The sequence below is a fragment of the Tympanuchus pallidicinctus genome, unplaced genomic scaffold (genome assembly GCF_026119805.1).
Source record: "Tympanuchus pallidicinctus isolate F22 unplaced genomic scaffold, pur_lepc_1.0 scaffold7, whole genome shotgun sequence".
NCBI classification, from domain to species: Eukaryota; Metazoa; Chordata; class Aves; order Galliformes; family Phasianidae; genus Tympanuchus; species Tympanuchus pallidicinctus.
Window position 1 is genome coordinate 13614685 of NW_026294791.1, and position 16353 is coordinate 13631037.

Genomic DNA, 16353 nt, shown 5'->3' on the forward strand with positions numbered 1-16353 from the left:
ATACTCCAAAAATTCAGCATGAACTGGGAAAATCAAAGTGAGAAAAAAAAAAGTCTGAACCCACTTGGATTTGAACTGCTGAAGCCTTCTGGCTATTCTGCTGCTATGTTGCTATGCTTAATTTGCCCCGCTGGATTTGCACCTCCTGTGAGTCACTGAGAGGAGCCATTGACTCTGGAAGAACTGATTTAGTGCAGCAGGAACCAGCGGCCTGGCAGGAGCAGTAGGAGAGGCCCAAGCAAAGGTAGGTAAACATTAGGAGAAGAAAGGTCGTCAGGAAAAAGCCTGGAACAGGGAAAAGGAGAAGAAAGAGGAGGAGAGATGGAAGAAATGCCTAGTAAAGGATGGGCAAAGGAAAGAGAGAATGGGAAAGAGGAAATTACAGACAGTACAAAAGCAAGGGTTGGATGTTGGTTTTGGTAAGAACTTTCCCAGAAATCATGTGACTGTAAAGTTCTGATGTTCTCTACCTCAGACCAGATGCCTGCTGCCACTGGGCACACTGCTGTGTGGAGGGCTGCTGTCCCATACAGTGCCTGCACCTCTCCAGAGTCCCTGCACACGGCCATGGAACGATGGGTGGAGGAAGAGAAACTGTGTTTTTCATCAGGGTTTCTTCTTGGTTTGTTTCTCCAGAAACTTCTTTCTCTGGGGAAATAAAGGCCTGTGGAAATGACGGTATGTACCTGGTAAACTTGCAATACCTGGTGCATTAACCAATTGTTCCAAACTCCTGCTTAACCATGCTCTCAGCCCACCTCACCTTACCAACAGCTATTGCTGCCTATGGCACACAAGTTGGGAGACAGAAAGATGCTCTTCATTACACAGAGCTGGGAATATTTCCCAGTTTCCTTAGGACAGCAGAAGTCTGAAACTTGATGTTACGCTTAACAAAGCCTATGAAAGATGATCCCAGCCTTTTCCTGTCTCCCGATGTACACCTGCAGGCACAGTCGCAGCCTGAGATGTAAACACCAGGTCACAGTTTGTGACAGGGAACTGTGTGCAATGGAAGTGTATGAAAGGTTCATGGTCCAACCTCAAATGTTGTCAGCTGCTTGAAATTCAGGACAGATTTGTCAAAAGGCACTTCAAAGCTTTCCAAGTGACCTCTTTTTTTTTGAGCAAATGCAAGCTCATTTACAGTTTCCCATCAGAGTCGTGTGGATGTGTGGTAAGACATGAAACAAACTGAGAAAAGCGCCATTCATTGGCTTTCCTGTGGCAGTTGCTGAATGTTGTGAAAGCCACAGATCAAAGCAGAATGCTTGATGCACGTCCTTAAATTAGATGTAATTAAATAGATGAGTGTTTGCACAAATCCCTGAAAAGCAAAACGGTCCAATTTAACCACACGCTGGTGCAGCAGCTCTTCTCACTTCAATGTTTTCAAAGTTTTCAGTAACAAAAACGCACTGAATGACAATGTTGTTCCATCTGATCACAAAGCTGCCCTGTAGAGTCACTTTGAACAAAAAGCACCTGCAGGGTGTTCCACCTGAAAGGCAACGTTAGGCTGTTAGAAAAGAGCCGTGCCCAGAAAGCAGCCGCAGGAGCCAGGGAAGCGCAGGCTCCAAGACAGGGACCGAGCGTCGCTCCTCCTCCTCGCAACTGGAGCTGAGGGCTGGGAATGGCAGCGGGTACCAACATCACTGGTAGCCGCCTCAGCTGCCGATGGGCTCCGTCTAACTTAACGAACGCGACCAATGACTCCTGCCGCCTGCAGTGGCACCGCACGGCACCCTCAGGAGAGCGTAACTAAAGACGGGATTTCCCTCTCCAGCCGGGTCTGGAGACTCGCGCCCACTGCGGAACCGCCACCACTTCGGGCCTCAGGCTTCTCCCCCACGTGTGTGCGGCCGTACGGGCGGAGGGGCCGCTCCGCTCCGGGGATGCGGCCGCACGTCGGGGCCGAACGGAGCGCTGCGTGCCCGCAGGGGGCCGCCGTCGGGGCTCCGCCAGTCGCAGGGCCCCCACCGCATCGTGCCCCTTCTCTCGTCCCCGCGCCGCGCCGGCAGCCCGCGTCGCCCACCAACGCCGAGCCCGGCGCAGAACTGCAGGGCAACAACAGCCTCTTCTCTGCGGCGGGGTCCAACGAGGCCGTCGGTGCTAAAACACAAAAGCGAACAAACAGCGCGCACCTCCCCGACCCCGACTTACCAAGCAGTGCGCGTCCCGTTCGTCGCCGTGACGCAGTCCCCCAGCGGACAGCAGCCGGCCGCCCGTGTGCCCGCAGCCGTGCCAGCCCGCGGGGCCGCGCCGCCAGGGGACAGGCAATGCCCGCAGCCCGCCCTCCCCACCCCTCCGCTGCGCGGGGCTCTTCTGCGCGCCTCCACCTCCATCCTCGAAAGCAACCGAAAAGGAAGAAAAAAAACCCCCCGTAGCCCACCCCAAACCGGTGTAAGGAACGGGTCTCCCTTGTAAGGAATCCCTGCGATGGGGACTCGCGGTCACGCCGCTGGAGCGCGGACGGAGCTCCGCTTTTCGCAGTACCCGCGGCGGGGTAACGCCAGTTGGCTGCTCCGGCGCTGCGCTCCTAAATCATGATGGACAGATTGCGTGAAAAGCAGGAATTCCAGAGAATTTCCTGCCCTGGGAACGGCAGCGAGGGCTATATTTAACAGCATCTGAAGCTGTCAAGAATGCTTTGCGGTTGGATAACAGAGCAGAAAAATGTGAAAAATGCGGGCTACTGCTATACCAAATATGGAAATATTGTTACGTCTGGTGGCTGAATCCCCATCTGGAAGCACTTACGGCCACGCAGAGAAAGGGCGCCACAACAGAAGCCCAAACGCTCCTTCCCGGCCCCAGCCCCGAACCTCCACCGGGAAACCGGTACCGGGAGCGCGTCCTCCCGAGCGGGGCAGCACGGGGGCACCGCAGCCAGCGGCCGTCTCGGCGGGGCCCGTCCCGCTCGGCGCCCGCAGCTCCGGTCCCGGGGCCCGATCCAGCGGCGCCCCCGCGCAGCGCTCGCCCCCACGGACGCCCGAGTAACGGGATCGCGTCCGCGGCGGTGCCGGAGGGACGCGGAAAGGCCCCCCGGGCAGCCCCCAGCCCCGCAAAGCGGCGCGGTGCCCGGACCGGGCGGGCGCGGTGACCCCCCGCGGCAGAGCAGCCGCCAGCGGCCGCGGTGCCGGGAGACGGGGCGGGGCGGAGCGGCCGCGCCGCGCGCCAGCCGCATTCCTGGGATGCCGCGAGCGCTGGACGCGGCCGCGGCCCGGAACGCGCGACGTCAGCGCCGAGGCGCACGCGGCGGCCCCGCGACCCATAAAAGGCGGTCGCGCCCGCCGCTGCCTCAGACCGCGCCGGCCCCGCTTCGCGATTGCATCTCGAGCTGCGCTCTCGCTCCGCGCCGCTAAGACATGGGCTCCGTAGGAGCACGCCCCGCGCTGGCGGCCGCCCTGCTCTGCCTGGCCCGCCTGGTAAGTGCCGCCCTCGAGGCTTTACGGGAGGGCTGGGGATAACGGATCGGCAGTGCCGGCGCTCACCGCTCCCCTCTGCTCGCCCCGCAGGCTCTCGGCTCTCTGTGCCCCACCGTCTGCCAGTGCCCGGCCGCCGCGCCGCAGTGCGCCCCGGGCGTGGGTCTGGTGCCGGACGGCTGCGGCTGCTGCAAGGTCTGCGCCAAGCAGCTGAACGAGGACTGCAGCCGGACGCAGCCCTGCGACCACACTAAGGGGCTGGAGTGCAACTTCGGCGCCAGCCCCGCAGCCACCAAGGGCATCTGCAGAGGTAAGAGCTGCCCGCAGCACGGTGCGGAGTGCCGGAGTTTAGTAACTTTGAGTCCATGTATGGTTATGCTTTGTTGTTGGTAGCTTGGCAGAAAGGCACATGACTTCAGCAGTCTGGAATGCGATTCAGTATGTCTGGGCTCCGCTAAAAGCACATAAGGAAAAGTGATTCCTGACTAACTTATTGTTCTAGCCCCGCGTCTCCGGGGGACTGTAGGGAACTTTACCATAAACCGAATTTAACAGAGCAGCAAAATATGTGTCTTTAAACGACCGATTCCCGGTGCTGACACCCTCTTCTCTCTCTTTTGCTCTCTGCAGCACAGTCTGAGGGGAGACCGTGCGAATACAACTCCAAAATCTACCAGAACGGCGAAAGCTTCCAGCCCAACTGCAAGCACCAGTGTACGTGCATAGATGGAGCTGTGGGCTGCATCCCGCTCTGCCCGCAGGAGCTCTCCCTCCCCAACCTGGGCTGTCCCAGCCCCAGGCTGGTCAAAGTGCCTGGGCAGTGCTGCGAGGAGTGGGTCTGCGATGAGAGCAAGGATGCGCTGGAGGAGTTGGAGGGTTTCTTCAGCAAGGAGTTTGGTCTGGACGCTTCTGAGGGCGAACTGACCAGGAACAACGAGCTGATTGCCATTGTGAAGGGAGGCCTGAAGATGCTACCTGGTGAGTGTGTGCTGATCTGTGTGACGGCAGAAGCTGAGGTGGGAGGGAAGCTGTGTGACTCTTTAGATTGACGGAAAGAAACTCAGGGAGAAGGCAGAGGTAGTCTAAGCCCCCCTTTTCTTTTCCAGTTTTTGGATCTGAGCCACAAAGCCGAGCTTTTGAGAACCCCAAATGCATTGTGCAAACAACTTCCTGGTCCCAGTGCTCAAAGACGTGTGGGACCGGCATCTCCACCAGAGTCACCAACGACAATCCCGACTGCAAGCTCATCAAGGAGACCAGGATATGTGAAGTGAGGCCATGTGGCCAGCCCAGCTACGCCTCCCTAAAGGTAAATACAAACACCTCTGGTGCTCCTTTTCTTTCCAAACTGGTTCAAGTAGAGGGTAAAGGCAGGACAAGGATCTCCCACTAATGATGTCATTGTCTCTTCTTTACAGAAAGGAAAAAAATGTACCAAGACTAAGAAGTCCCCATCCCCCGTAAGGTTTACTTACGCTGGATGCTCCAGTGTGAAGAAGTACCGCCCCAAGTACTGTGGGTCTTGTGTGGATGGCAGGTGCTGTACTCCCCAGCAGACCAGGACTGTCAAGATCCGGTTCCGCTGCGATGATGGAGAAACCTTCACCAAGAGTGTCATGATGATCCAGTCCTGCCGCTGCAACTACAACTGTCCGCATGCAAACGAAGCTTATCCCTTCTACAGACTGGTCAATGACATCCACAAATTTAGGGACTAAGTAGTATTTGGGGTGGGATGTTAAACAGAATTCTGAAGTAACCAGCCATGGAGAAAGGACCTCTGATGGAAGTGGTGCCTTGCCCATTCGAGGGCAATATGAGATATTACAAGAGTGCACTGTGCAAATGGACACTAATGCAACAGAGATTTAAGCATAGTTAAAGCTTCATAGTACTGGAGCAACTTTACTGCTTCTTTTTGGAGCACCTTTATCTTATACTGTTTTCTGTTTGTAAGTGATCTGATGTTTTATTCCGGTTATGAAAACTTTTCCTTTCCTGTTCAGTTTAACACTATGCTTTTCCCCTCCCCTCCATCTTCTCCCCTACTTTCCCAACCAAGTTGGAAGTTACATTCCTTCCTGAGGTGGGCACTTGTGGGGTGTTCACAGTGGCAGCTATTATGTACCAACTGTAGTTTAATGGCAAACAGAAATCAGTTGTTTTAAAGCTGAGTATTTTATTTATCAAACTGTAGCTCTTGTTTTCTTTTTTTTTTTTTTTAACCCCTTCGAACCCCTGTAATACTGGAATAAGTTGTAAATGATTTTAATTTTATATTCAATGAATTAAAAGAATTTATTTATGGAATTAATCATTTAATAAAGAAATATTTACCTAACTATTCTTAGTAGAGAGCATCTTGAAAGGCAACAGACTTCAGCTCCTTTCCAGGACCACTTTGAATCGTCTGGAAACCAAAACAGGCTCCACCCCAGGTACAGCAATGAATGAGTGAGCTGAGTCTTTGGGTAAATGGTATTTTGAAGTGGTATATGCAATCTGTCACCCTGTGCACTAGAAAGTGTATACAGAGAAAGCTTCCTGGCACTGAAAGCCAACGTTTGGAAGAGAGACTGAAATGTTAATTAGTCTGTCAGATTATTCAAACTGTCCTGGAATTTGCAACATAAGGCACTTCATTAGAATGCAGTGTGTGCACAGTGATGTTGAGCACTGGGGTGGGAGCGGTGGGCAGGTCTCACATTTTTGGTGGCTGCTTTCTGCAAATTAATGGAGTTCAGTGGAAGAAGAATGTTTCCTACAGTCTGCAGGAGGTAGTTGGCTTTCACTAAATTCAAATTAAATGAGCTTGAAGCAATGACTTTTGTTAATCCTAATAACCCAGTGATGAAAAGTAAACATACTGTTAACAGGAGAAGAATGTGAGGAATTTCAAGTACTTTTCCAATAGAGTAAAAGGCAAAGCAGCCAATCTTCTCCCTTCTCCGCCTTCCCTTCCCACTTATTAAATATGTAACTACACTTCAGGGATGGGGATGACATTTAGTGAACCAAGGGAGTCCTAAGATAGCTAGCTGGCGTGCATTAAGAAAGTGACATTTAAAAATAATCTACAGCAGGAACTGAGAAAGCTGTGTGAACCGTTTGTGCTATGCTGGTTAGCATAAAGCTGTACTACAGATAAGACTGAAAGGAAACCTGCAGCACCATTTTTTCCTCCTCATCATCACTCTTCTGGCATAAGCCCTTCCTGTGGCCTTTACTAAGGAAAGCACTTCTATAAAGCAGCAACTGATGGTGTTGTTTTGGAATTGTGAAGCACTGCCATCCACTGCTGTGCAGTTAGATGTGTAAGTGGTTAAGAGTTCACTTCTCATTTGATTAGGCATAAATACTTCAATAAAATAAACGGCCAAATATGTCGCTGGCAGTTAATGCTTTGCCTGAAAAAATTACAGCTGTCTCTCTTCTGCTCAGTCAAGTTTTCTCCCCGGAGGCATTCACAGCTTCAGCTGTTTTGGAATTTACCACCTGGCCACCAGTCTTAGCTGCACCTAAACCTGTCTGTACAATACTTGTTGACAGCAAGAGCATAAAACACAGTGAAGTGCTTTTGTTTTTTTTTGGTAACATCTGGCACTGAACACTTCCTTACATCACCTTTCGCTGAGAAATCACATTTACTCACGGGGCTACTGCATGGATAGAAGAGTGTGCTGTGTGCAGACACAGCGCTGCCTGCCCAGCCTGGGCCACCTCCACCTACAGGTACACCTGTGTAACACCTACCTTCAAAATGACCTAATGCAGCTCTCCTACAAATCACACATAGCTGTAACTACACTGTGCTACACGCACAGGCTGTTTGCCTAAACACGCATGTACACAAGCACCCATGGCCCCTCCTACTCCCATCTGGTATGCGGTTACAGGTGCAGGCCTGAGGTTTTGCAGCCCATGTGCTGGGCTTTCCATGTCCCATCAGGCAGAGAGGTGCGTCTGTCATCTCTGCTCAAAGAAGAGTTCTGGTGGGAGAGTAAGGGCTGCACGAGCAGGACATGCAGATTTTGAAGTAACGTGTACTAAATAAAATTACACTGTTATAAAGAGAGGAAAATGAACTAGAAATCTTCCAGAGTTGTTCCTCACCAGCTGCTCATCAACAACATTCTCTTTTCATTTGTTGTATTTCAGTTACACAGCAAAATGACAAGCCCACAACTCCCAGTATGGTGTAAGGAGTCAGCAGAGTCAACACCTCTGCATGTGCTTTGAAACGTCCCTGCTGTTCCAACACTAGATATTGCCGTGAAAATATCCATGATAAAAAGAGGAGTTCCTTCAGGTGTAAGCAGGAGGGATTGCAGGTAGGATAAACGAGCACAGATATGATTTTACATCTTGGTCAAAATCTAAGACATCCAAATCCTTCCTTCATGATGAATACTAACAGAACTGCAAAGAAGGCACGAGGAACATGACCAACGAACAGCAGCTGTAAGCATTCAGTAAACGCTGCTTATCACTGCTGCTCCGGCCAGCAGCCCCCGGCCAGCAGCCCCGCGGAGGGAGGACGGGGTCACCCGAGGATGGAGCGTGGCACGGCGCTTTGCCGAGGCTGCTGCTGCCGCCACAAGGAACTCCTGTCGAACTGCACCGTTAGGACTGTCGGAGGTCTGTTCTATCCAACGCAGTCACTTACAAGGGCCCGATGGTGGTTCCTGCTGTACTATCAGGGTTACGTGTAATATATACATACGCTCCCTACTGAAGAAGGCAACACAGTGAAGACAAACTTCATGCTTCCCGAAGTGCTGCATCACGGGAAGCACACGAAAGGCAGAAGCCAGCAGAAAGCAGCGCTCCCTCACTACGTTACGCCCTTTCCAGCAGGACTCTGCTAGCACTCTCATGAATGAGCAAGGAGGCTGAAGAGGAGCAGATGGGAGGAAAAGCCAACATCTCTCTGGCACAGCCAGCCAGCCAGCCACTAGTTAACCCGTTCTGAGCCTGCCACAAGGACTGCTATAAGCTCCATATAAGCTATCATGGAGCTGCAGCAAAGCCACATCTACCAGGATGCTCCAGGCAGCAGACCCACCTCTTGCTGCTGGGGGGAGCCTCGGTGAGCTGGTGGCACTGCTTACATGGGTGCCCACAGCGAGGGACAGCTGTGCACTTGTCCCGCAATCTGCCTCCGGATTGTGTTTCACACAGACGTGTCCCTGTTTTCACCTTCACCATTCTTTCCTCAGTGTTACATATCCTCGTAGAAAACAGCACACAGAAATACGGGGGAGGCCATTGAGAAAGCATCAACACAGTTCATTCTGGAGATACCTATAAATGCATTTCAGCTAAGGAACAACTGTGCTACACTGCAGCGTGGTGAGATTCGGTATATGGAAAATAGAAATCCAGCCAACAAATTTACACAATGAACACCAATGTGTACTGTCCCATGAAGACCAAAAACCAAGAGACCAAATAGACAGTATCCAGTATGCAATGACTCTTTTTTTCCCTAGAAAAACTACAGAGCTATGAATTCTACATACGCAATTTATGTTGGAGAATGTCCTGGAAGACCCCAAGGCACCATTCACAGAAGCAACCTCATCTGTCCTGAAGTACAACCACTTACCAGATGGAACACAGCAACCATCCAGAACGGAAACATCACACAAGCTCTTGTAAGGCTTTCACTCACTGGATGGAATACCTTTGTAAGTAGGGTGCACAGATTTGTGCAAATGGGAACTGAGTTAGGATAGAGACACTGACAACTTACCATCATGGTGAAAGCAGCCATAGTTTTAGTAACAGGAATGAAGAGACTGTTATAAATGTCAGTCAAACAGTCAAGAGTGTGGTTCACCAACATTTTGAGAACACTGTTTCCACATCTGATCAAATGGAGACCAGTGGGTCAGCAGATTCAAAGCAGCTGATTCTCTGAAACCACCGAGGTCCTTTAGCAACTCAAACCAAACAGATTAGATCCTAAAAACCTCATGAAATCTAACAAGATCAGACACTAACACAGCGTAGCCATAAATCCAGCAAGTTGTTAATGAGAACTTAAAACAGGAAGACACATTTTCCTCTATAGAAGTAGATACTTGCACTGCAGTGGAGCAACCCCATTAAAACCAATAAGGATGCCCAAGCACAGCTGAAAGTTGAAGCTGTGAAAAAAGATTAATAAAGGGAGATCACAGAGCTCACATATAAAAGTGATGGGGATTTCCCAGATAAGCCTTCTTTGCCATCACTTAGCTCTTTTTCCAGAATGTCTGTGCCTCAGACACCTTTTCCTCACTTGTGCCTCTACAGCACCTGGAAAGTCCCCTACAGGCACTCCTGGAAAAACAGACAACTTCTGGGGTTTAGGACATGATTCAGCAGAGAACCAGGAAGCAAAGAGTGGAAAGGCAATGGGCAGCTTTCACGCTTGTTTCTTTCTGCTTGTGACAGAAGTGGAATGACAGAAAGAAAGCACAATGTGATTTGAGAAATACTTTTGCTTTCTTCATAAGCTGGGATCACACAGCAACCAGCAAGCTCTCAGTGCAGTAGCAGTTTATTCTCTAAACTGAGACTCGCTCTCCCTCCTCACTTCTATCCTGCTTCTGTGGCAGATTATTTTTAACTTGTTCTAATTTGTCACACCACCAACAGCTGTCCTGATGCAACTGATGCAAAAAGTAGCCTCATGCAGAAGGACTAGACAAACATGAGGACTACTGCGCCAATTAAAGAAAAGTCCATCATTTCTAGCACAAGCAGGAGTCAGCAAGGGCAAAAAGACTTGCCTTTGCCCCAAAGGTAGGTAAAGTGCTAGCTTATTTCCACATATTACCACTGTATTAATTTTCCTGCTCAGTCTACTGTATTAAAATAGGCAGGAAAAGTTAGCAGTTGGGTAATCAGGCCAAGGCAGTGGAATTCTGCTTTCAAAACAACAACAACAAAATATGTTACGATACACAGAGCCAACGAGGGCAAGAAGCACTCAGTAAAAGCATCACTGGAGCAAAGCCACTGCTCTATGGGCCAGAGAGACCAGGCAGGGCACAGCAAGGACATGCTTCTGCTATCAGACCACAGAGACAGGCAGCAAAACAACTGTCCATATATTCTCCTGGTTTTATATGTCATCTGCAACTCTCCTTTCAGTTTCAGTATTTATTTTGAGTTGGTTTTGCTGTATTTCTTGTTTGTCTTCCATACATGTGATTTCCTTCCATCTCACCACAAATTTCTACCAAATAAAACCATATGCACTGCCATAGCAACACTGTAATACAAACACAGAGTAATCTTTGTTCATGAAGTACACAGTTGTTTTTTTTTCTCTCTTATTAACAGAATCTGCAACTGCATACATCAATGTCATGGCAACAACATAAACACAGATTCAAGATATTCTTTCTTCAGAGGGAGGAAGAATAAATGTTTTCAAGAAAAGTGTGTGGGATTTAAGGAAGCAGGATGAAATGTTTGTGACCAAATAGGGATGAAGTTACATCATCACAGCTGTGCACTGCTCTTTGAAGCCTGCTCTGGTAAGATGTAACACATTCTCAGCTCCTATAGGCAACAACAGAACACACCCCACCTGGCAGGCCATGTCTAAGCCACAGCTGTCCCCACACAACACACACGTGAGACTTCCCATCAGTGTGAAGGTGAACCCAAGCATTCATGCACTTTTTTAGACTAGATGAGGTCTCCTGCCCTGTGAACAGCTCTACTCCCAACACAAGGTGAAGCCGTGCTGTGTTGTCAGGTAGCAAGGCCTGCTCAGCTCTTCGCTCCCAGCTGCCTCTCAGGCAGCAGTTTCTGCAGCACAATCCTTTTTCCCTCTATGGAACAATTCCCAAGGGACATAAATACGGTAAAACCTAGAATTTGGGTGTGTTCACTTAAAACTCAGCTTCTGCACTGACAGGAGCATGATGCTGTTTGCCCATGACAGTTCCATGACTTATGCCTCATACCGCAGGAAGTTATACAAAAAAGGAAAAGAACCAAGTTCTCCCATATGACTGACTCAACCCCACTTCTCAGATATTGCTATGCCCTTAGCTATGTGCTATTTTTGTTCCTTGGTTTGTGAAAGGGATGACTTCATTAAACATTCTTCTTTTTTTTTTAGCAGCATGTTCATTGAGTACAAGAGGCTTTACTCTGCTTTGTAAGCCAATGGCCCTTCAGTTCAGCATGCTGTGAGTGCTCAGGGCTTCAAACCCGAACAATCTAAACATTAACAGTGCCATAACACCACATGCAAATAGCTTGTTCTTTTCTGGGACAAGCAGTTTATAGAGGAAAACAAATGAGTGAGCATAGTAGGCATAAAATCAAGCACTCAACACAAGCTTGAGCTGAATGACGAAGATTAAAATATCAACACAGGGTTTCCATTTGCAGACATCATCTGCACTAAATCAAATAGGAGTCCTGTACTGGAATCCCATGATAGCATGATTGTGATCCCATGCTTTCCAAATGGATTGAAGTCTTCCAAACAGCCTCAGCTGTGTCTTAAATTTCAACTGCTTAACCAGAAATTCAAAAGTATGTTTAAGATGGTTATGTCTCTTGGGGAGGGATTAAAAACTTCCAATTGCCTACAAAGGTATGTAAGAGTGGATAAAATCACTTGATCACTTGATTAAATCACTAAATGTATCATTATGATGAATGCTTGCAGGACCTGCACCAGTCAACTGTCATCACTAAAGCTGGAGCAAAAATCATTCTTTTGAATCATTTTTATATTAATTAAAAAAAAAAAAAAAAAAAAAAAAAAGAACTAGCTAAACTGAGCCAGAATATTCTGATTCCATTTTGGCTTGCATTTGATGAATGCCTATACTCAACAAAGTGTAACTGTTACAAAAAGCAAAACAAAAAAAAACAGTGATACAATAACGAATGGCAAATGCACTGTATTAACGTGGACTTTTACTCTCAGTTCAGATCTGGAAGATGGCTCATAGTTTTGTCTGTCAAATGTCATTTCCAGCAACCATTCTATGAACAGCACTTCAAAATGCTTAGGATTTTCTCTAAGGTAAGAAAAGATTCACATCTGTAAGATAGATTTAACAGCATTTTCATTTAAAAACAAATTAGGGTTGTGTTCTGACTCCCATGGGAGCTTAAACTAGATATATATGAGAAAACACAATGTGGGGAAACCCTCTCATTCTATCAACGAAGACCTCCATGAGCAGGAAATAATGCAAATCACATCTATCACAGATCTGTGTTCCTCAGCCAAAGACTAATCACAATCATCCGCAGACCAACATGAATATCTGCAGCACTCCCATTCCCCTGCATGCTCCAACTGCACAGAACCACCACAGTGCTACTCCAGACGAAACATTTCCTGGCAAATGAACCGTGGCAGTTTTGCTGTTCTGCTCTTCTATAGGTGTTAATATGAATGGCTTCAAGAGCGGTTTAAAGTAATTTGTGGCTACCAAATGAGCATGCAATAATCACTGATTAGGAAAAGCTTATTCACTTCCACTGAACTGAAAAAATATGAAAGCAACACCTATAGCTAGGAATTGCAGTCCTTTAAATAGGGTTAAGAAAACAAACACTGAAACAAGATGTGGGCAGAAGCCCAACAATGATTAAAAAAGAAAACAGCGCACAGGTGGCTACTGCCAGGAGAGGAGAAAAGCTTCCCTGTTTTATCAGAGCTTGCAAAACAAACAGAGGAAAAAGCACACAGTGTCCCTGTGAGGAGCAGCAGTACGTGCCTACCAAGGTCTAATGTTCTTTCCAAGCCTCATTAGCTGAATGTAGCTGTGAACAATAATTTAATAACAATTTGTCTGCAAAGGCGTGAATAAACTTCTACACAGCTCTTGAACATCTCAAAAATCTCTTCTAGGTATGGCTGGCAAGGACCAGACAAGCTGGTGCTGAGGTATGGGTGGAGCCTCTGGGAGCCTGAGCCCTTCTCCATATTGCTGTCATAGCCCCCCGAGACCTCAGCATGACTTCACTGCTAGGTGCTGGATTTTTATCTGTAATGTCAGTTCCAGCTTTCTATCTGCAATGTCAGTCACTGGCTTGTGACTGACAAACCACCTCCATGGGAGCTGCTGGTCAGAGCATCCAGCCTTGCACTCAGGTGGCTGCCCAGTGGGCATCCCTTGCACCACCTTTTGTCACAAAGGTGACAGCCTCAAGCAGGGGGCAAAATGAAGTGGCAATGATGGCAGCAACCACCTCATGGAGCTGTTTGCCATGTAATCATGGGCTGATGACTTTGCAAATGCTTCAAAAGTTTAGTTGATATTTCAGTATTTACACTATCAGGCTTCAGTAGGTAATTTCCAGATGCAAAACATCAGCACTTATAAGAAGTCCAGTGCATCAGCACTAATGGCACTCCGTGGACTCACTTCTATTTTATTTTTTAAACTGAGGCAAATTTAGAAGATGAAGCATGCCACCCCCCAAAAAAGTGTAACTTGCTCTCTCCTTAACATGAGGCAGGATGCAACCAAGCATAAAAAAAATAACCTACTGCATCAGGCACCCAAAACGTTGCCGCAGAAGACTGAAGTCCAAATTAAAGAAAGATCACATGCAGCAGCTTTACATGATGAAGAAATACTCTAAAAGAAAGTTGATCCAATGAAACACTAGATTTTATCAGTAAGTTGAAGTACACTGACTCAAATCCACAGATAAACACAAATATGCAGTATTTACACTTTTAGAAATCTGACATTGAGGTGCTATGATAAAAAGAAAAAATACACATTGTTGAAGTCAACTTGGAAACTTTACATTTGGGCTATTGACTCAATAGAGATACATGGACAAAGGGGTGCTATGCAGTAAAATCAGCAGATTTTTCTGGAACCAGCCACTCCCAATCTCTTTATTTACATACCTAAATATGCATACTAAATCCAAAGTCAGGGAGGCAGTTTGGAAGTGCTGCCTTAAGTGAAGCAAACCAAACTGAACCTGAGAGAAAATCAGTTGTGCAAAAAAGATTTAATTAAATAAGGAAATATAAAAGGCTCATCCCACCCTCTTCTCTCATAGAACTGTCATGAACTCTCCCGAATTTCTCCTTCTTCCTCAGAAGAAAGGGACGAACTTCCACTGTCCGAGTCCTCCGCAGATTCACTGGCCTCTGAGGGTGTAGGACACAAAACAAACAAACAAACAAACCATTAAGCCATTAGTTTCAGCAATTTCTTTTTCCAGTTTGCTCACACAGAAGCAGTGTTCTCATTATTCTTTTCCTTCTAATCACAGTTTCCTCAAGGATAAGTATTTCATAACGTGGAACCATCTCAATAGAGGATACCGCCCTGCAAAGGGCCTTGATGCTGAAGGAGGAAGCAAGGTAATGTTAGGGATTCTTTTAGGTTTTAAATCTCAGTCTCTCAGTCAAGCAGCTAAGTAGAATATTCATCCCATACAAAATTTTTCATCTACTGAGTTCAAATTGTTCTCTTGATTTGTTTTAAATGTTGTTTTTGGGGTTGCTACATAAACGTATTACAACTGTAATGAATTATAAATCATTAGCAGTTTTGTTAGGCTTTCAGTTAAGATGGGAAACTATTGAGAAATTCTAAATGGACAATTAAGATGAGGCACATATGTGCTCCTTCCTCATATTCCAGCATCCCAAAGATGGTGTCAAGCTGCATGAATCCATGAGCTAAGGCTGATGAGGTTAAAGCTGCACAGTAACTTGTGCTTTAGGACAGGCTGCTGCGTTCTGTTGAGCCCACATCATGAAGCAATCATTTCCCAAACTGGTCTTAAGCCATGCATCCCGAGAACCCTTCCTTAATGAGCACTGACTCCTGTCACCTCGCGGTGAGGTCACCAAATGCCACTGGTTGGTGGCACTCAAGTAGCACAAAAATAAACTACAGCCAAGTAGGCACGCGATTCACATGCTGCTCTCATTGATATTTTCAGCATTTGATCCAAATAGGAATTCAAAGACATTTTTGAGCATTTAATGTCAGAGGCTTCATTAGGAAACATTACTCAAAGGGAACTGATGAAACACAGTTACTGTCTTGTCTGGATTGGTTCTACATCTGGCAAACATGGATAATACACAGGACACAGCATGCACCTGTACAGTTTCAATGGAATTTGTACAAGAAAATAGAAGCATTTCACCCAGAAACATCAGAGGTCACATTTTGTCTACATTAAATCTAGTGTATAATCAATTAACATTTATATGCCAGATATGTACGGAGTAATGCACAAAGTAAGGATTATTTTTGCCCCTAAGCCCTGTGAAAACTTCTATAATCCCCTACTATCTTCAGCCATGACTGACCTTGTATGCTGAAATCAGAGCACCTGTATTTTTTGCAATGAGCAAGTCAGGCATCAAAGCACTGCATGAAAGAATGTGGCAATCTCCTGCCTCGCAAAGAACCTCAACACACAAATCTTCACTTTGATTTAGCCTGTTATAAGTTTTATTTAACACATATATAGATTGCCTGCACTCAAAAAGAACATGTTTTTTTTTAAATCTTGATAGCATTGCCTAAGATTGCCCAGTCTCTGCCATCATAAAACTCTTGGCAGTTTACTAAATGTAAAATTTGAACTCTAGGTTTAAATTACTTGCAAAAACAAAAGGTAAAACAACCGAGTGTTGCCACGTTCTCCTTTACTCTGTAAAGGGTCTTAACACGAAACAGGAGCTTGATGATGATGACACACTGCTACAGAAGAGATTTTCTTGTCTAAAAATAACAGTGACATAAAGACCCTTCCCACTCTGATGTTCTGAACATGCTTTTCCTGAAAGAATATGGAGGACTGGAAACTTGGGAGAATTCAATACCAGAAAAGAAAGCGCTTGCTTGCAATACCCTGTCTGTGCCATATGCCTAAATACACAGCCAAGCCAGAGCAACTACAGTGTAAA

At 47.0% G+C, this 16353-nt stretch overlaps 2 protein-coding genes across 2 annotated transcripts in view; one reads left to right on the forward strand and one right to left on the reverse strand.

Moving 5' to 3' along the window:
• Positions 1–3288: 3288 nt before the first annotated feature.
• Positions 3289–5766, forward strand: CCN1 (cellular communication network factor 1). The gene is made up of 5 exons (XM_052666340.1): positions 3289–3428; positions 3519–3735; positions 4056–4403; positions 4532–4734; positions 4844–5766. Exons 1-5 carry the CDS (start codon positions 3369–3371, stop codon positions 5141–5143), a joined length of 1128 nt encoding a protein of 375 aa, XP_052522300.1. The 5' UTR covers positions 3289–3368; the 3' UTR covers positions 5144–5766.
• The window catches only part of ZNHIT6 (zinc finger HIT-type containing 6), a 36974-nt gene continuing 26246 nt past the window's right edge, over positions 5626–16353 (reverse strand). Inside the window, exon 10 of the mRNA XM_052666341.1 lies at positions 5626–14571. Coding sequence (XP_052522301.1) covers positions 14486–14571 — 86 coding nt within the window. The 3' untranslated portion in view covers positions 5626–14485. The remainder of the gene's footprint in view (positions 14572–16353) is intronic.

What these genes read in the sequence shown, in the direction of transcription:
- CCN1 (XM_052666340.1), top strand. Translation starts at nt 3,369, where the DNA reads ATGGGCTCCGTAGGAGCACGCCCCGCGCTGGCGGCCGCCCTGCTCTGC. An exon ending in TGCTCTGCCTGGCCCGCCTG is followed by an intron (nt 3,429 to 3,518) that starts GTAAGTGCCGCC and finishes CTCGCCCCGCAG; the next exon opens with GCTCTCGGCTCTCTGTGCCC. An exon ending in AGGCCTGAAGATGCTACCTG is followed by an intron (nt 4,404 to 4,531) that starts GTGAGTGTGTGC and finishes TTTCTTTTCCAG; the next exon opens with TTTTTGGATCTGAGCCACAA.